We start from the raw sequence: 21,130 nt of genomic DNA, 5'->3' as shown, positions 1-21,130 counted from the left end.
TCAAAATGATATTAAAGGAATTACAAAATTAATCTCACCATAATCAAAAACAGAAGGGAATAAAAATAAAAGGTGGGGGGGGGGCCCACTGGCAAAGAGATTTCTGCAAATTTGTGGTAGGCTGCAAATGAATGGAATAGGAACAATTAAAGCAGCAAGAAGCTCTGGCCTGGAGAAATATGGAGTGGTCTCAGCACAGAAGGAACTGATTCTACCCTGCAGAAGGCTAGAGGGCAGGCTCAGGACTCTTATGGAGCTTTGGTTTCTCAGGGAATGGTCAATGGCTCTGCTGTTCCCCCCCTACACTAAACCTACCCTTTTTTTTTTTTAATACAGATTTTATTTATTTATTCATGAGAAGCACAGAGACAGAGGCAGAGACACAAGCAGAGGGAGAAGCAGGCTCCTCACAGGGAGCCCAATGTGGGACTTGATCCCAGGACCTGGCACCATGCCTTGAGCAGAAGGCAGATGCTCAATGGCTGAGCCACCCAGGCGTCCTCCGCAATCATCTTTTAAATGCCTCATTCTGGGATGTGAGTGGAGAATGGGTGAAATAAGTGATGGGGATTAAGAAGTGTACTTGTAAGGAGCACTGGTATTATAAGGAAGTACTGGCTCACCAAATTGTTTTTTTTTTTTTTTTTTTTCTGGCTCACTAAATTGTAAACCTGAAAGTAATACTACACTATATGTTAACTAACTGGAATTTAAATACAAACTTAAGGGCAGCCCAGGTGGCGCAGAGGTTTAGCACCGCCTGCAGCCCAGGGCGTGATCCTGGAGACCCTGGATTGAGTCCCATGTTGGGCTCTCTGCATGGAGCCTGCTTCTCCCTCTGCCTGTGTCTCTGCCTCTCTCTCTCTCTCTCTGTCTCTATGAATAAATAAATAAAATCTTTTAAAAAATAAAAATAAAAAAAATAAAAGCTTAAATGCCTCATTCCAAATATATGCAATCAATAATTATCATATATCAAAGAAGTTCTGCAGTATTTAAAAAAAAAAAAAAAAAAAAAAAAGGAATAAAAGGACCTGAGAAGAAAGAGGTAATTTAGGGACCAAAGGAGGACTGAATCCTCAAAACTATATTTTGTCAAAACAAAAACAAACTATATTTTGTCAATAAAACCAGAATAAAATATGATGGGAAAAAGCCAAGAAACAGCTACGGGGCCATAAAAATAATTGTTAAAAAAGAATTCAACAGAAGAGCTGAAGAAATCTCTCAGAAAGAATAAAAAGGACAAAAGAAATGGTTGGAAAGGACACATGGGGAAAAAAAAAAACATACAAGTTACCAAAGAGGTCCAAATACAACTAAAAGAAATTCCAAAAAAAGAGAATAGAGAGAATGATGAAGTCAAAACAATTAGTAATAGAACAGTTTTCCACAAGTGAAAGACAGGTGCCATCATATTGAAAGGGCCCTTGTAGTGTACAACGCATCAACACAAAATGACGCAAAGGTACACAAATTGAAATTCTGGAACATCAAGAATCAGGAGGCTGAATGCTTCCAAAGGAAAATAATCAGGTTTGCTGTAAAGGAATAAATTCATTTCAGCATCAGGCTTTCATCAGTAACAGCAGGTACAAGAGAAAAAAAAGCAGTGCCTTCAACAAGCTAAGGCTGTGTTGTCTAATGCAGCAGCTACCACTCGCATGTACCTATTTAAATTAATTGAAATGAAATAAAATTTTAAAAATTCAGCTCAGGTACACTAGCCACATTTCAAGCATTTGAGAGCTATGCCGGCTAGTGGCTACCATATTGGATGATGCAGATGTAAAACATCTCCACCATCATAGAAAGTTCTGTTGGACAGTATGGTTCTTTTTTTTTTTTTTTTTTTTAAAGATTTATTTATTTTAGGGGATCCCTGGGTGGCTCAGTGGTTTAGCGTCTGCCTTCGGCCCAGGGCGTGATCCTGGAGTCCCGAGATCGAGTCCCACATCTGGCTGCCTGCATGGAGACTGCTTCTCCCTCTTTATTTATTTATTTATTCATTCATGAGATACACACAGAGAGAGAGGCAGAGACACTGGCAGAGGGAGAAGCAGGCTCCATGCAGAGAGCCCGATGCGGGACTCGATCCTGGGACTCCAGGATCACGCCCTGGGCTGAAGGCAGGCGCTAAACCACTGAGCCACCCAGGGATCCCCCTCTGCTTCTCCCTCTGCCTGTATCTCTCTGTGTGTCTTTCATGAATTAAAAAAAAAAAAAAAAAAAAGGTTTATTTATTTTAGAAACAGTGAGAGCAAGTGGGGGGAGGGGCAGAGGGAGAGAATCTTCCAGTTGATGACTCCCCACTCAGCGGGGAGTCCAATGTGAGACTAGATCCTAAGACCCCAAGATCAGGACCTGAGCCAAGATCAAGAGTTGGGAGGCTTAACCAACTGAGCCACCCAGGTGCCCTGGACAGCACTGTTCTAAAAGGATATGACTGCCAATTATGAATTTTATACTAAGTCAAATTAGTAATCAGGTGTGAGTTTTTTTTTTTTTTTTTTTTTTTTTTTTTTTTTAATTTTATTTATGATAGTCACAGAGAGAGAGAGAGAGAGAGAGAGAGAGAGAGGCAGAGACACAGGCAGAGGGAGAAGCAGGCTCCATGCACCGGGAGCCCGACATGGGATTCGATCCCAGGTCTCCAGGATTGCGCCCTGGGCCAAAGGCAGGCGCTAAACCGCTGCACCACCCAGGGATCCCTAGGTGTGAGGTTTTGAACACAAAGACATTATTTTTGTTTTTGTGTTTTTTAGAGATTTTATTTATTTGAGAGAGGCAGAGAGAAAGCACAAGTGGATGGGGCGGGAGCAGAGGGAGAGGTAGACTCTCCACTAAATAGCGAGCCCAGTACAGGACCCTATCCAAGGACCCTAGGATCATGACCTGAGCCGAAGGCAGACACTTAAACAACTGAGCCAACCAAGTGGCCCTATTTATTTTATTTATTTATTTTTAAGATTTTATTTATTTATTTGAGAGAGAGAGCATGTGCAGGGGGAGGAGCAGAGGGAGGAGAAGCAGCAGACTTACTGCTGAGCAGGGAGCCTGATCTGGTGCTTGATCCCAGAACCCCAGGATCATGACCTGAGCTGAAGGTAGATGCTTAACCGACTGAGCCACTCAGGTATCCCCATAAAGACATTTTTGTACTAAGCAAGTGTATCTCTTGCATGCTTTCCTAGGAAGTTACTTGAGGATATAATACAGTAAAATAAGAGGAAGATCTGGATCCAGGAAGAGTGGCTTCAACTCAGAAGAGAAATGAAGAAAAGGTCCAGAAAGAGAGCTGTGCAGAAGGTATAGAATAGGTAAAGTCTGTGTGTGGGAGCTTTATCTCTCATGCAGGAAGTTAGCAGAGTTTAAAATGGATAAGTTAAAAAAACACACAAAAATACCAGTATGTAGATAGATTTCTAAAAACAGAGACATTCTGGATGGTGCGGGACTAGAATGGTGTGAGCTTACAGCAGACACTTGTTGCATCTCATTATTAATCCTTCTTAACTATTTGCGTTTTTTTTTTTTTCTATTTGCGTTTTTAACCATGTGCATGTAGCATATTGCTAAAAATTCATACACGTATTAAAAAAAGCCAAGTTAAAATATATTAATAAATTGAAAAAACAGAAGAAGTGCCCATTTCTTCTATAAAAGTCCAGTTAAGGGGCGCCTGGGTGGCTCAGTTGGTTAAGCATCTGCCTTCAGCTCAGGTCATGATCCCAGAGTCCTGGGATCAAGCCCCACATAGGGCTCTCTGCTCAGCAGGGAGCCTGCTTCTCCCTTTCCCTCTGCCTCTGCCTGCCACTCTCCCAGCTTGTCAAATAAATAAAATTAAAAAAAAAATCCAGGGATCCCTGGGTGGCACAGCGGTTTAGCGCCTGCCTTTGGCCCAGGGCGCGATCCTGGAGACCCGGGATCGAATCCCATGTCAGGCTCCCGGTGCATGGGGCCTGCTTCTCCCTCTGCCTGTCTCTGCCTCTCTCTCTCTCTCTGTGTGACTATCATAAATAAATAAATAAAAATTAAAAGAAAAAAAAAATCCAGTTAATGACAAAGGTAAAAGAAAAAAGTGAAGAGGAAAAGAAGAACATGTAAAGAATTCCATCAACTAAAGACTATTGAAGTTAACCTTCAGGCTTATTTCCTGGTCCTGTTGTTCCTAGATGCAAACTTCAAACACTAGGAAGATAAAAGTAAAGAAATATAATTGGGAGATCTAGAGAGGCCAATTTTGAATTTTATCAAAGGCATAAAACAAACCTAAAACATTATCTGCTATTACTATCATTACATGAACATGTCCCCCATACTACAAACTCTTTAAAAAGGAAATTTGGTATTAATTCTTCTGATGATACATTAATTTAATTATTCCCATAGAATTTCATCTTATTTCTGTTGTAAAGGTGCTGTAATGAGCATACTTTCCTCATATTTAGATGTTTTTTTACAAAGTATGGCGCAGAAAATTAATGACTCAAAGAGCATGATTATTTTTAAAGTTACTGATTCTGAGAAGGCTGAGACAATTTACAAGTCCCGTGACGAGGTAAGAAGGCCCATTCCTCACTCCTGCTCCTCTGGATTTCAGCTCCTCCATTCACCAAGCCAACACCACAAAATGTGTCTGGCAATGGTGTATTCAGAATTTTAAAAGGGTATGGGAACAACAATGAATACAGTTGTTTTTTTTTTTTTTTTTCCAAACCTTGGGCACATGGGGCTCTAATCTAATCCTGACTGGATTAAAATTCCATATTTATTTTAAAAACTATGGTTGAACTTTAACATTCTAATTAATGGTGAACTCAACTGTCTACGTCGAAGTCTTTAGAGTTATACCTTTGGATTAGATTAACTTTAAAAAGAAGAAAAGTAGAAGAATGGTCTAAAATAACAAAACCTTGGGCAGCCCGGGTGGCTCAGCGGTTTAGCGCCGCCTTCAGCCCAGGGCATGATCCTGGAGACCCAGGATCGAATCCCATGTCAGGCTCCCTGCATGGAGCCTGCTTCTCCCTCTGCCTTTGTCTGTGCCTCTCTCTCTCTGTGTCTCTCATGAATAAATAAAAATCTTTAAAAACAAAAACAAAACCTCAAAACTAATGATTGTATAAAGAGTTCTAACACTTATGGATCCCTAAAAAGGGAAATAAATAGTTGTAATCAACTCCTTACCTGATTAAAATGGTCAGCTGCAAATTTTCTAATGGATTCAATGTCCTTCCTTTTCAAGTATTTCTGATGAAAGAAAATCAAAGTGAACTCACCAATATGACAAGTTCATAAACATGTCTATGATATCAAATGGGATATAAATACATTTTGTGTCCTTCCATCACAATAGTAGGATTCAATATAAAATTTAATTTCTGCTACCAAATGACAAAATTTTAAAGCTTATTACAGGGCTTATTATCCTTCATCCCCACCCCTTCCATTATGCAGGCCTCACTGGAAACAACTATGAATGTATTCCACAGAAGAGCCTGCATATGTAATATATAGGGTAAAAATGTTCAAATCTTTACAATTGAATTGTCTAAGAAAAAATAACTTTGTCAGGTCAGAAAGGAACTCAGAATATGCTTATCTCTTAAAACTCTTTATTTTTTAAAAGATTTCAACCACTGAGCCACCCAATTGCCCCTCTTAAAATTCTTTATATCTTACTTTTTCTAAATTATTTCAATGCCTTTGACTATCATTGTAATTAATATTCTTGGGGTACTAGACTAGGTATGGGAGGTACAAAAAAATGGAGACATGGCTCATAATCTTGCACTTCTTATAAATTGCTTGGGGAAGACTGGACATACTCAAGTTGGTGCAAACAATAATACCCAGCAGTGTATGTGTTACACTGAGCTTACTTGAACGCATTCATTATAGTATGGGCTCAAATTACTTTCCACTAAACATATGATGTGAATAAAAAGTAATGAGATTGAATTCTTATTCCCATTTTGAATACACTAATATGTTCAAGTCTACAAATGAGCTGTCTTTCAAAATAATAATTTCAAAGGGCTTCTGGAATTCCTCTTACCAAATTCTGTTCAAAGCAGATGTGCTAACTACAGAAAACAGATGCATCTCATCACTTCAGAGTCAGGGTTGCCTAGCCCCACCATTCTTTTTTTTTTTTTTTAAAGCCCAGCCATTCTTTCTCCTATCCTCACTTACCCTCCCCTTTTGGCTCTTCACAGCTCCATTCCTTCCCCTCCTCCTGTTATTAATGCAATTGAATGCAGTTGAGACCAGAGCCCTTGGAAGACCCAAAACCAACATGCAAGGGAGATGCTGGAGCTGATACAGGCTGAGAGCCTCTGGATAAACTGAGGCTGGCAGACAGGGTATGAACACTATTTCATGCTCATGACTGGTGGGAATGATCCCAAATGAAGTATGGGAGTACTTTACAGCATTTTTAAAAAAGATTGATTGATTGATTGATTGATTGATTGATTGATTTATGAGAGAGAGGGAGGGGCAGAGACACAGGAGGAGGGAGAAGCAGGCTCCATGCTGGGAGCCTGACGTGGGACTCGATCCCGGGACTCCAGGATCACGCCCTGGGCCAAAGGCAGGCGTCAAACCACTGAGCCACCCAGGGATCCCCTATAGCATTTTTAAAAGGAAGATAAAAACTCTAGATCTTGGGATCCCTGGGTGGTGCAGCGGTTTGGCGCCTGCCTTTGGCCCAGGGCGCGGTCCTGGAGACCCGGGATCGAATCCCACGTCGGGCTCCCGGTGCATGGAGCCTGCTTCTCCCTCTGCTTGTGTCTCTGCCTCTCTCTCTCTCACTATGTGCCTATCATAAATAAATAAAAGTTTATAAAAAAAGTTAAAAAAAAAAAACTCTAGATCTTGAATATAAACTCACACAAGATTTTATTCTCTACTTATATTTTCAGGGACACTGTTAGGCTTTATATACAAATATATATTCTTTTTCCTTTCTTAGAGAGGGAGAGAGTGTGGGGAGGGGCATAGGGAGAGAGAGAATCTCAAGCGGACTCCATGTCCAGTGCAGAGCCCAACTGGGGGCTCAATTTCAGGACCCAGAGATCATGACCTGAGCTGAAACCAAGTGTTGGACACTTAACTGACTGAGCCACCCAGGCACTCTTAAAAATACATACTCTTACAAAAAGAATTGCTGGGGACCCTGGTTAGTTCAGTCGGTTAAGCAGCTGCTTTTGGCTCAGGTCATGATCCTCGGGTCCTGGGACTGAGCCCCACATTGGGCTCCCAGCTCAGCAGGGAGTTTGCTTGTCCCTCTCCCTCATTTGTTCTCTCTCTCTCAAATAAATAAATAAAATCTTGGAAAAAGGGTAGCCTGGGTGGCTCAGCGGTTTAGCGCCGCCTTCAGCCCAGGGTCTGATCCTGGAGACCCGGGATGAAGTCCCATGTCGGGCTCCTTGCGTGGAGCCTGCTTCTCCCTCTGCCTGTGTCTCTGCCTCTCTCTCTCTCTCTCTCTCTCTCTCTCTCGGTATCTCTCATTAATAAATAAAAAAATCCTTAAAAAAAAAATCTTGGGGAAAAAAAATTGTTTTTTAAATGTGCCAGTGTTGAACATATTTACTTCCCACATACACTCTAGAGGAATAGAACTGCGCATCACTTACTGCTCCTTCAGAGATACACATGGCTTTGACAGTTCCTTGGGGTTTACTAAGTGCATCTTGAAGAAATCCAACCTCTGTGTTTCTGAACACATTACTAATATCTACAATCTGTAAAATGGGTAACAAAAAAAGGTAATAACTAAAAGTGAAGTAAATTTTATCTCAAAGCATTTTACAAATAAGATTCTAAAGAAGCGAGTAGATTTCATTAAGTTCATGTTTACAAAGTGCAGTCACAGTGTTTACCATGGGCTGGGCACATGTGACAGGAATTAATGTACTAATGGACTATTCATCATTATTAATTCATTTAATCAGTACCACAGGAGTATGAAATAGGGGCTCTCATTATCCCCATGGAATACAGTAAGAAACCAAGGCATAGAGAAGAAAATAACTTGGCCAAGACAACACAGAGCAAGAATCTAACTTGAGAAGTCTGATTTAAGCACCGCTCTTCCATATTACAAAAGAGGAAATAAGGAGTGGTTAAGCTGCAGCTGTAAGTAGGCAGTTAGGGCATTTTATATATTTTTTCCTCATCTTAAGAATTGAGCACTATCTCTTTATAGATGAAGTGGGACTTCAATTTCTACAGAATTTGCACTGAGAACTCTGATACAGAAATGCCATCAGCCTTACAGACACGAAGAGCCACTGTTCTCTAAGAGCAAATACTGAGAGGCTTGCTAATGGAAACTACTTGATATAAATTCTACTCCTACCCTTGGTTAAAATATGTAGAGATCTTAATAATTTCAATAAACATTTCCATATGTTTGAGCTCTTTGTAGACTAGGAACAAAGAATAACTCTTAATCATTTGCCTTCAAGTGCCATTTTAGCTTAGGAAAAATTGAACAGGAAAGAAATAGGGTTTTTTTTTCTTTCAAGTGACTATTCATGTCCATATAATTAATAAATAAGTTGTCAGTAATAAAAACTTTATGCAAGAATGTTAGTCTTGGAAATGGTCTTGGAACATAGTAGATAGAAAAAAAAAAAGTACTGTAGTGCTGACATGCTATTATTCTCTCTTGCTATATAGCTTGGTAACAAGCTAAGGCAACAACAAAAAATATAACTATGTGTAACTGGTTGTAAATTTCAAAGTGGTTTAAAAGACTGGAGGACTATGGTGGCACAGTCCTGAAAAAGGGAAGAGAAATACCTTCATCCCAAAGCGAGTGTCAGGTTTATCAGTTCCATAGCTGGCCAATGCCTCAGCAAAAGTCATAGAAGGAAAAGGAACTACCACAGGATCTTTGTCACTTGGCCAGGAATACTGGAGCAAGCCCTCAATTAGACTCTGGATGCCGGTCTGGTCTACAAAAGACATCTCTATGTCAATCTGCAACCAAAATAACATATGGAAAGTAACTTGAAGAGCCACAATATTAATATGTACATATTTATATATTACTCTGGTTTCAACATATTTCTAGGATTCTGCAAATAAATACTTAATACATGGGTGGGGGTTGGGAGGATAAATATTATTGTACATCTGTTTTATGTCAGGCACTGTGCTAATGCTTCACATGTACCAACTTGTTTGGTTCCCATCACTATCCTCATGGCTTAAGGCTCAGAGAGGCCAAGTAACTTGCCTGTGTACATGCGGTTAGTAAGTAATGAAGCTACATTTGACCCCAGGTCCGCCCAACTCCAAAGCTTATGATTTTGTTTCACCACACTGATTAACATGCAATCGTACAAAAACAGCTTTGATGAGTCTAACGATTAGACATATTAGGGGTGCATGGGTGGCTCAGTCAGTTAAATGTCTGCCTTCAGCTCAGGTTATGATCCCAGGGTCCTGAGACTGAGCCCTCTGTCCAGGCTCCCTTTTCCCCCTGTTTATGCACTCTCTCTAATAAATAAATTTTTTAAAGGAGATTAGACAGATTAAATACCAATTATAGAATTCTTGGTTCTTAATGTGTAAGAGATTTAAGAACTTTATCCTAGCAACAACCACTAAAATACTGCAGGAATCTCTGGCATTTCTTAGCTGATAACCATACTCATTATAAAAAGGACACATGAAATGGATGAAAAAGTAAATAGTATATCAACTGCAGATTACTTTAATTAAATATCTGATGGATAAAACGTAATGAGAAGTAAAGCACTGGCCTACTATTGTGGGTTCGGTTCCAGACTGCCACAATAAAGCATATACCATAATAAAGAAAGTCAAAGTAATTTTCTGAAAAAGAATTAATTTTCTGGTTTCCCACTGCATATAAAAGTTATGTTTAGGGATCCCTGGGTGGCACAGCGGTTTGGCGCCTGCCTTTGGCCCAGGGCGTGATCCTGGAGACCTGGGTTCGAATCTCACGTCGGGCTCCCGGTGCATGGAGCCTGCTTCTCCCTCTGCCTGTGTCTCTGCCTCTCTCTCTCTCTCTCTGTGACTATCATAAATAAATAAATTTTAAAAAAATTTAAAAATATTAAAAAAACAAGTTATGTTTATACTATGCTATAGTCTATGACACGTGCAATTAACATTATGTCTAAAACAAAATGTACCTAAATACTTTATTGATAAAAATGTTAAACATTATCTAAGCTTTCAGTGAGTCATAATCACTGATCACAGATCACCAAAACAAATAATGAAAAAGTTTGAAATATTGTGAGATTTACCAAAACGTGACACAAAAATATAAAGTGAGCAAATGCTGTTGGAAAAACAGTGCTGACAGGATTGCCACAAACCTTCAATCTGTGAACTATGCAATGTCTGAGAAGCACAATAAAGCAAAGTGCAATTGGACAAGGCCTGCCTATATATAAATTTACTGCCCAGTCTTGAAATATTTGGCTGGAGCAAGGCTGACTAAGAGAGAAAAGTGAGTATCACTTAGTACCTGAGTAAACTCGGGCTGTCGGTCTGGTCTTGAACCTTCATCTCGGTAACACCGGGCAACCTGAAAATACCTACAATTGGAAAAGTAGCATGAATTGAGTCATGTTTCTAGGAAGATACACATACTTTTCCACAAAAGTTCATGGCAGTGCAGTCTATGAAATAAATTAATAATGGTACCTAAAGGACATAAGAAATTTAAAAATTCTTTATAATGCTCTAATCTAAGTAGATACACAGTAGACCTATAAAAACTATTCTTTTTTTTTTTTATAAAAACTATTCTATATGCTGTTTTAAACATATACAATGGCACCTTTCAATATTCATATATTAGACTGGCATGCAATGCAGTTTATGCTTATATATATATACATATATATACACACATACATACATACACACTCTTTTGCTTTGGCCAAATTGAAATACTTACTGCTCCATGAATACACTTGAGCTTTCCTGTGCTATGCCATTCCCATTCTCATCTTCATCTGCTGAGATGCAACACTGTCCCAGAAGGCCTTGCTCACAAAGTTTTTTTAAAATAGTATTTCCCCAAACAAAACCTAGTTTGCAGCCCTCAACAAATCGATCTTTAGGTTCTATTCCAGTTGGTTTATTTATTACCATATTCCACCTTACTATATTAACTCCTGGAGAGCAAATCCTTTTCTTTCTTTCTTTTTTAACTCAGGGCTTGAACTCATGACCAAGACCTGAGCTGAGATCAATAGTTGGATACTTAACCAACTAAGCCACCCAGGGCCCTAAAATCTTTTTTTTTTTTTTAAAGATTTTATTTATTTATTCATGAGAGACACAAAAAGAGAGAGAGGCAGAGACACAGATAGAGCGAGAAGCAGGCTCCATGCAGGGAGCCTGACATGGGACTCAATCTCAGGTCTCCAGGATCATACCCTGGGCTGAAGGCAGCGCTAAACCACTGAGCCACCCAGGCTGCCCTCTTTTGTGTTTTTAATTCCCTGCACATCTATACTGGCATAGGGCTTTGCACATGGTGGTCACCCAATACATCTTTACTAAATAATGACCACAAATGTTTAGGGTACTTTACAAGTATTTTCCAAATGCTCATCATACACTTTTAAGAGATCAGATAATTTTGTGTTTTCTTTTTTTCTCCCCACCACCCTCCCCTTTCTTTTTCTGACAACTTACTACCAGCATAAAGAAGGCTCACCTGTCTAAACCACCAACCATTAGAAGTTGTTTGAACTGTTGAGGACTCTGAGGGAGACAATAAAACTTCCCAGGTTCCCTAGATGGTATTACAAACTCTTTTGCACCCTTTTAATGAGAGAAGAAGAGTAGAAATATTGTTAAAAAAAATTGAACCTAAGACCTGGTAGAAGTTGACACTTCAGTTCATCAATGAAATTAACTAAAGAGAAAACGACAGAGATCATTTCTTGCTCATCTTCTACTCCTCCAAAAGGCTTGCACCTAGTAGGCTTTTAACAATGTTTGCATGTGGTAGGTAATAAATGTATACTTGTTGAAATGAATTCCCAATTCTGCTACTATCTAAAAGAATTTTGTGCAATCCAATAATTGCTAACTGCTTTTTTAAACTATAGTTTTGTAAGTCCATGGACTGTGTAGATTAAATAACAATGTTTAGAAATGTCAATTCTTAATGAACAAGGAGTTTATTTTAGGATTTTTTATTTATTTAAGTAATCTTTATACCCATGTGCGACTTGAACTCACGACTTGAGATTAAGAGTCATGTGTTGGGGCACCTGGGTGGCTCAGTTGGTTAAGTCTCTGCCTTCGGCTCAGGTCATGATCCCGGGGTCATGAGATAGAGTACCCCCATCGAACCCCACATTGCGCTCCCTCCTCAGCGGGGAGTCTGCTTCTCTCTCTCCCTCTGCCACCCCCCCCCACTTGTGTGCTCTTGCATGCGCTCTCTTAAATAAATAAAAAATCTTAAAAAAAAAAAAAAAATCACATGCTCTCCTGACTGAGCTAGCCAGTCGCCCCACAAGGAGTTTATTTTTAAGGAACTAATTCATTACTGATTTGCATTTATAAGCCTCAAGGGGAAAACTCATGTAGAATAAAAGTGTTCTGTCTCAAAATACCCATAAAAATTTCTCGACTTTTTTTTTTTTTTTAAGATTTTACTTATTTATTCATGAGAGAGAAAGGCAGAGACATAGGCAGAGGGAGAAGCAAGCTCCTTGCCAGGAGCCCGATGCAGAACTCAATCCCAGGACCCTGGGATCAGGCCCTGAGTCAAAAGCAGACGCTCAACCACTGAGCCACCAGGTGTCCTAGGTTCTTGACTCTTAACCAAACCTAGTTAATATGACCACTGTGAAGCAGTAAAATATATGAAAAAAATAGAACTATGTGAATATAAAAACAAAGTGGTTCAGTTTCCTATCTAAAAGGACATTATTAGTGGGCTGACTTAAGGAATATACATACCCCGGGAGTCCTCTTAAACAATGTTGGTGTTTCTACATCCACAAATCCTAAAAAAGAGGGAAGTGGCAGAATAACAGGAATTTGTCAAATATGTTGTCTATGGTACAGTTCAACAAATCTGAGGCTACATTTTAATTAGGAATTTTGACTGAATTTATCAAGCCTACTGAATACTGATTTCTACCCAAGAAAGAAGCTGAAGATTTTCATAAAATCCTATTTGGTCATAAGGTGATACTTCTGTCACAAAATAATTCTATTTGATGGATTCTTGTTTGCTGAACTGTTTTGGTTTTCCAAATGCTCTGCTTGTATAGCAAAAAAACTTTGCAAATATACTAGAAAAACTCCCAGGACTGACTAAAGAGTCTAGTTTAATTCAAAGGACATTTCTGAGCTCCCAACAAATTGGTATAAGCATGATAAAGAATCAAGAAAACTTATAGGTAACAACCAAAGGGCTGTTAACCCTTCAACACGGCATCTTTAAAAGACTGTATCTGTGACCCAGCAGGGAACTAAATTATGCTCTATGTTACCTAATTGTGCTCTAGGACAAAACATCTGGAAATTAACCTTTCTTCACTGCTTTACACATTATGTGAATTCCAGACCTCTGGCAACTTTTGACCCAATGATGCTAAAGAGAGGATACAATAAAACACTGAATAAAACAGAACAGATGCTAAAAAGCTCTAGAACAATCGCTTCTTGGCCTTTTGGCTAAGATCAAGTGAAAAAGCTCTAGAACATTCAGGCATGTCCCTTACCATGTAGATTACAGAGATATTCCCGCATTTTCATGACCATCTGGGACCTCAGTCGCAGGTTATATTGCATTTGGAAACTACGTAAGTCTAAGTAGCGATACTGCAAACGAAGAGCCTCTGTTTTCTAAACAAATTTAAAGATTTTCATGTTTAAATTTTTAATATTAAAAAGAAATTAATTTTAATACAGAGTTTGGATTTTCAAAAACTTCAGTTCTATCTCTAGTTTTCACCATTTGTGAGTACACTACCATCCTTAATTCCTACAACTTCTAAGTTTGTTACTAATATAGATTTTATGTTTGTTTTTTTTTTTACTATTATTACCACCACCCTTCGCTGATTGGAATTTGCCTACCCTCACTAAACAATTATCCATTCCTTTAAGCCCATAGTTGAGTCTGAAAAAAATATTTAAAGACTTCAAAGATCTTTTAAAAATACAGACAAAAAAGTTATGACATCATCACCTGAGCAGGACTACAAATGTAAGAAATGCAAGGGGACAGCATAGGGAATCTCCATGGTTGTACTAGTAGGAAGCAGTGAGAAGGTTTGCTTATTTTCAAAGCGGTAAATCTCTGCATCTCTCTCTGTGCTGACTTTTTAAAAAAGTCCTTTTTCCTGGATTAGCTTACCTCTTTGACACCAGAAAAGGAAGAACTGTCATTTCTTTCTGAAGGGTTAGCTACAGGAAAACTATATTCCCTCTCCCCCTCAAGGCCAATCCTGTAATTATGTTGCTTTTTCTCATTAAAAGATTAAGTATTAAGAATTTAAATGTAACGCTAAGTGGCCAGTTATTTTAAAAACTTTTTTTTTTACAGATTAGTTTACAAACTAGATGTATATACATCTACGACTGCAGATAACTACGTCAAAGCTGCAGGTTATCCATGTATAATCACCCAGAGCTATTTGGCTTCAACAGCCCTTCAAACTTTGGCGAAGTACACCCTAACTTATAGGAATCAGATGTATATGCTTCGGAAATCAAGCATTTTATTACTGTTAGAGGCTTAAAGTTAACAGATGTAGGATCTCCTATGCCATTTGACCATTTCCATGCTAGGCACAATTTCCTTTCAAAATGGAAAACAACAGCAACAAAAACCTTGAAAACAACACCTCAGGTCTTAAAGGTAGAACCATGTTTCAACCTGTCTGATAAAGCAGCCTAAGTATTTAGGAACTGCAATAGCTTAATTCAGAACACCATAGAACACTTCATGATAAGTCTATAATAAAATGCTTAATTTCATAGAACTTAAAGTTTTTCTTTAAAAAACTGAAAACACTTTACTGGTTATCAACATTTTCTAGATACTCTATTAATAATGAGGATGGTACCTTCACAAAGTCCTTAATTTCAAAGGGCAGCTTCTTGCAGGAATTCAGAAGTTCAGCTGTTTTAACTTTGATTTCAATCTCACCTGTTGGCATTTTCTTAGAGAGAGAGAGAGAAGACCTATTAAAAAAAAATCACTCATCAGGACATGTACACAGTGGCCATTTGTGAAACACATGCATTTATTTATACACGTAAAATGTATGAGTGCTTTTGGCATATAGTCTAAAGCATAAATGTCTGTGCATGATTTTGATATTCTTACGTGAATCTGTGGCTGATGAGCTCATTAACAGATGTCCTAACATGCCTACTCACATTGGTGTGTGTTTGTAGTGAAGATTTTGGACTCTGTAGGTTCATTCGTAGAACCCAGAGAGCTTTCAGAGCCTGATGTCTAACAGGTACTCAATCTCTGTTGCCTGAATGTGTAGACAGAGCAAAGGTATACAAATAAAATTTACATAGACCATTTATAAACTACTAACTGGATTCTCTTGTCCTGGAGGTCGGGAAATTACTGTCCCAGACACTCGTACCACCGATTCCACAGGAGCTTCACATAAAATCTTCTTCACAGAAGCAGCTGACTACAGAATGAGAGAAAAACAGTTCCAACAAACAAAATGAATTTAATGAATGACTGCAGTAATTGCAGTCTGTGGCTTAGAAAAATATTAATACTCATAGCTTACCTGCCATAAATACTGAGGTTGCCCTTAATGAAAAAGAATTTGGTAAACTGCATCCCCATTTTGACTCCACATGAAACAGCAAGTTAAACTATTAAGAGTTTTAAATTTTTTTCCTTAAAGGAAAATAAGGAGAACAATGATTGATAGAAACAATTCCTATACGCTTTTAAGGTAACTATTTCCAGAGTTAGTCTTAGGGGCAGTTACATGCAATAGCAATAATGGAGTCCAAATGAAAGGAATTCTCCTGGGTTAGCTATGCTCATCTCTGGATCCTGATCCCTGGAAGATAATTCATTGCTCTTTACTTCAAAGACTAAGAGCTGAGTAAATGAGATGTTTCATAGGTATACAAGCATTTATAAACACTACCATAAGAAAAACCAATATTGCCCAACAAGCATGATGAGAGCTATTTGTCTAACTTTAATGCTTATTTTTTTTTTTTTTTTGAGCAGGTGGTACCCTTCACATGGCTCAAAATTCAAAGGGTACAAATAGATATACAGTAAAAAGTCCTTCTTCCCAGAGGTAACCAATGTCACCAGATATGTATGTATTATTCCAGGAGTATTTCATATCACGCACGCACACACACACACACACACACACACCCTCTATTTATATAGATAACAGCACTCTGCATGCTCTTCTGTATCCTGTTTTTTTCATCTAACAATATGTTTTGGATATTCTTCCATATCAGCACATAAAGAGTTTCTTTAATCTTTTTTTAGGGTGTAGGGATGTATATTACTTCTTATACGAGTCTCTTATTGGGGGACATCTGGGTTTTCCAATTCTTTCTACTGAAAATGATCCTATAAGGAAGAACCTTGTATTTTGCTTTGTAAGTCTAGCTGTAAGATAACTGACTAGAAATGAATATTTAAAAAGACATATGTACTTACTATTTTGATATTGCCAAACTGCCCACGGTAGACCTAGTGCCAGTTTGTATTCCCTCCAAGAATGTAAGAGCACTTGTTTTCCCAAACGCGGTGCACTGTCAGTCCAGAATGCCAAAAATGATAATTCCGTGTAGTTTTACTTTAGATTTCTCTACCTATGAGTGAGGTTGGGCATATTTTCATGTCTATAAGCCATTTACATTTCTTCTGTACATTTTATTGCCATATCCTGGGTTCATACTTTTACTGGTTCCCTGGTCTTTTTTTTTCCTTAAAGATTTTATTTATTTATTCATGAGAGACACACAGAGAGAGGCAGAGACTTAGAGGGAGAAGCAGGCTCCCTGTAGGGAGCCCAATGTGGGACTCGATCCCGGGTCTCCAGGATCACGCCCTAAGCCGAAGGCAGGTGCTCAACCGTTGAGCCACACAGGTGTCCCAGTTCCCTGGCTTTTTTTGTTTATTTTGATTTGTAGTAGCCATTAGTCCTTTGTCTGTGATATGAGTTGCACATATTTTTTTTCCCCAGTTTGTCATATGTCTTAATATTGTTTATTGGTAGTTTTTGGTTTTCATTAACGAGAAACTTCTGAATTTAAGACCTCAAACATGCTTATCCAACATACTTCGCTTACTCTACTACAGCATCAAACAGGCTTTCAGAAAACAGCAGCAAATCTATTACCTCATCCTGGGGGATGACAACTTGAATAAGCCCATGGGAATCCCTTAGGACCAGGAAGACGTTTTGCCTGATCAATGAAGCAAATGAACATGTTAGGATAAAAACTCTGAGCCCAAAACCTAAACGGGCAAAACAAATTAACAACAAAAATCCATGCCATTTCCCATGTTCTTTTTATAATAATCATGTGTCTTCACTATGTACTACATTTATGTAATTATCTATGTAGCTTGTTAACAAAAAGACTTTGCATTTACTTTTTCTTAATCATTTGATTTTTTCTTCTTTTTTTTTTTTAAAGATTTTACTTATTTATTCATGAGAGACAGAAAGAGAGAAAGAGAGAGAGAGAGAGAGAGAGAGGCAGAGACAAAGGCAGAGGGAGAAGCGGGCTCCATGCAGGGAGCCCGACGCGGGAATTGATCCCAGGTCTCCAGGATCACGCCCTGGGCTGAAGGCGGCACTAAACTGCTGAGCCACCCAGGGATCCCGTTTTTCATTTTTAAGGTTTTATCTATTTATTTGAGAGAGAGAGAGAGAGAGAGAGAGAGAGAGAGAGCGCGCACACGCACAAGCAGGGGAAGCAGCAGAGGGAGAAGCAGGCTCCCCAGTGAGCAGGGAACCCAATCCCAGGACCCTGGGATCACCATCCGAGCTGAGGGCAGACACTCAACAGACTGAACCACCTTGGCGCCCTTGTTTTTAAAAAGTTTTATTTTAAGTAAACTACCTGCCATAAGCAGGGCTCAGACTCTCAACCTTGAGATCAAGAGTTGCATACTCCACCCACTGAGCCAACCAGGTACCTCAATGCTTTTCATTTTCAATTTCAATTTTTACTGGTTATATATGTGGTTTACTAATGTTATACAGATGGCTAGTTAATGAAAGGCAAATTTTTAATTTTTATTGGCTTAAATCTTTATAAGAAAATTTTATAAAACTTGGAAACTTTCCACATATTAAAACCCAAGATTATATCTTTAGATATCAGAAATATCTAATTTGTCATTTTTGAAATATAGCAATATAAACTCTTTTCTTAAAAGACACAGTCTACACTTTTCTAGAGGAGGTGAAACTACTAATTTAATACTTTTTTGTTTTAAAGATTTTATTTTTTTATTTCATGAGAGACACAGAGAGAGACAGAGATATAGGCAGAGGGAGAAGCGAAGCAGGCTCCTCACTGGGAGCCCAATGTGGGACTTGATCCAGGGACTCCGGGATCACGCCCTGAGCCAAAGACAGCCACTCAGGCATCCCTAATTAAATACTTCTATAAGTCATCAAAAGGTCCCCCAAATTCCAACACTTTAGTGTTCAACCTACATTTCTCAAACTGTCCTAGTACTAGGAAGAGGTAGAGTAAAACTCAGATTTTGAGTTCAGAAGATAAAGTCACCAAATTTATGGGTCCTATAACCACCCACTCAGAACATATGCTTTAGGAAGGCTACACAGTCTACGGGTTTTGGAACTCCTCATTGTTAATTAATGTACTATTTGGGTACATGCTGGAATACAGAGACAACAAAATGGGCTTTAATTTTAAGGAACACTGTTCACGTTTTAGGCTTTTTTTCTACCTCAATTTAGAATAAAATAAGCTTTTTCATGCTATTGAAGCTTACCAGCTGGCCAACTCCCAATCACTGGTCCTAGGAACTCTTTGACTTTAGTAAGCTAAGGGACGTTTCAGTCCATTGGTGGAACACACTTTATTATTACACCCTTAAACAGAGGCCACTCCAAATCTGAAACTCAGTGAATTCTGAGAATCCTGCAGGAGTTGCAAAGCTTTTGTTGTTCTGACTGACTGAAAATTAATAAAAGTTTGGAATTGACTGGGGGAAAACCACCAGGCATTCTTTTTTTGGGGGGAGGGGGGCGGTGGGAGGTGCAGAGAGCTTTTTTTTTTTTTAAGATAGTCACACACAGAGAGAGAGAGAGAGAGAGAGAGAGAGAGGCAGAGACACAGGCAGAGGGAGAAGCAGGCTCCATGCACCCGGAGCCCGACGTGGGATTCGATCCCGGGTCTCCAGGATCGCGCCCTAGGCCAAAGGCAGGCGCTAAATCGCTGCGCCACTCAGGGATGCCAGGTGCAGAAAGTCTTAAGCAGGTGGATCAATCTCAGGACCTGTAGAGCATGACCTGAGGCTGAAATCAAGAGTTCAAAGCTTAACGCACTGAGCTACCTGGGCACCCCTAATTCTCAAGTATTCTTTTTTTTTTTTTTTTTAAGATTTCATTTATTTATTCATGAGAGACACAGAGAGAGAGAGGCAGAGACACAGGTGGAGGGAGAGCAGGCTCCATGTGGGAAGCCTGTCATGGGACTCGATCTGGGACTCCAGGATCACGCCCTGGGCCGAAGGTAGGCGCTAAACCGCTGAGCCACCCAGGGATCCCCAAATTCTCAAGTATTCTTAAGCCAATTTACCTTCGGTACTGAATCCATCCACACAAAGTGACTTCTTGGCCTAAGTGAGAAGAGCGCAACTCTCCACACGTGTTGGTCCGAGCAACAAAGCTACTGAATTCTTTAAGGAAAAACAAGATTAAAAACATAACATTTGCAAACTGCTTGAAAATAAAGATTCTCAGGTTATATCATCTTAAGTATTTCATGTCAATGAATGAAATTTATGGAGTAAGTTTAAATATGATTTGCTTCAATCACTATTAAATTTACCTGCAAATGTGTCAAAAACCAAGTGAATTAACAGTCTTACTGTAAAATTCTGCTGTTAGGAAATCTAAATTCTGATCATGTATCATTTGCACTGAGACCTAAAACTGCCCTATTCTTTTTTTTTTATCTTTTTTTATTTATTTATGATAGTCACAGAGAGAGAGAGAGAGAGAGAGAGAGATTGAGAGAGGCGCAGAGACATAGGCAGAGGGAGAAGCAGGCTCCAGGCACCGGGAGCCCGATGTGGGATTTGATCCCAGGTCTCCAGGATCGCGCTCTGGGCCAAAGGCAGGCGCTAAACCGCTGCGCCACCCAGGGATCCTCCCTGCCCTATTCTTAATAGTGCACATTAAGAATTTTCCAAATGATACCAGATCTCGGAATTACAGAAATATGATGGTATGAATCCCGAGTGAAACCGGTCACTTGCATGCTGGAAAACACTTCAAAATATCCTCAAACGTGAAATAATTTTTGAGGCTAATTAGCAGCATCAGCTAAAGGCAGAATTCATGTGGTTACTTTTTTAAACTCCAGAGAAAAAAACCTGTATTAGGAGAAATAAAGAGAGAGAACACGAAGTGGCTCTACACAGAAAGCTGCCCAGTGCAGACCACAGGAAAATGGAGTAAGGGCGCTCCGATGTAGAGACCAAGAGGAAACACCGTTTGGAGGACAGAACTCTTCACGGCTTTCACCTGGAATTCTCCTCTGTGAACTGAGCGCCAGCCTCCGGCGGAGAGAACTCGGCCTCAGGTGGGCGATCCTTCCGGTGGGTGCGGATAATGCCCCGTGCAGCCGATTTAACCAACAGAGCATGGTGGAGCCGCAGGATGGCGAGAGCAGCTCACGAATCCCAAGGTACCGGCGTCGGATGGCGGCCAAAAGTCAGCTTCGGAAATAGACACAAATCCCTTAAAATGCTAGGAGTTCTTTTCCAATATTTAAGCCCTTCTCCGCTGAACATTCAAGTACACGTGCCTAAGGACGAGATAAATCTACAAGTAATCTGGGGCCTTTGGCGAGCGGGGGGTGGGCGGGGGTGGGGGCG

General features: G+C 39.5%; 1 protein-coding gene across 7 annotated transcripts in view; it reads right to left on the bottom strand.

Annotated features, from left to right (window-relative positions):
- The window catches only part of DARS2 (aspartyl-tRNA synthetase 2, mitochondrial), a 29,009-nt gene that overhangs the window by 7,323 nt on the left and 556 nt on the right, over nt 1-21,130 (bottom strand). For 2 of the 7 annotated variants that reach the window (XM_077901724.1, XM_077901723.1), the window contains exons 2-13: nt 20,778-20,971; nt 19,828-19,927; nt 17,385-17,451; nt 15,582-15,683; nt 15,096-15,191; nt 13,746-13,869; nt 12,976-13,022; nt 11,720-11,826; nt 10,517-10,586; nt 8,812-8,991; nt 7,641-7,748; nt 5,188-5,250 (exon numbers count right to left, since the gene is read on the bottom strand). In XM_077901724.1, the coding sequence (XP_077757850.1) occupies nt 5,188-5,250; nt 7,641-7,748; nt 8,812-8,991; nt 10,517-10,586; nt 11,720-11,826; nt 12,976-13,022; nt 13,746-13,869; nt 15,096-15,191; nt 15,582-15,683; nt 17,385-17,451; nt 19,828-19,927; nt 20,778-20,898 (1,185 nt within the window). In that variant the 5' untranslated portion in view covers nt 20,899-20,971. Of the gene's footprint in view, nt 1-5,187; nt 5,251-7,640; nt 7,749-8,811; nt 8,992-10,516; nt 10,587-11,719; nt 11,827-12,975; nt 13,023-13,745; nt 13,870-15,095; nt 15,192-15,581; nt 15,684-17,384; nt 17,452-19,827; nt 19,928-20,777; nt 21,129-21,130 lie in introns of those variants that run through there. The other 5 variants (XM_077901722.1, XM_077901721.1, XM_077901726.1 and 2 more) reach the window with 4 other exon arrangements.

Source organism: Canis aureus, chromosome 6, assembly GCF_053574225.1.
Source record: "Canis aureus isolate CA01 chromosome 6, VMU_Caureus_v.1.0, whole genome shotgun sequence".
Taxonomy (NCBI): domain Eukaryota; kingdom Metazoa; phylum Chordata; class Mammalia; order Carnivora; family Canidae; genus Canis; species Canis aureus.
This window is presented reverse-complemented; position numbering and strand designations above follow the sequence as displayed.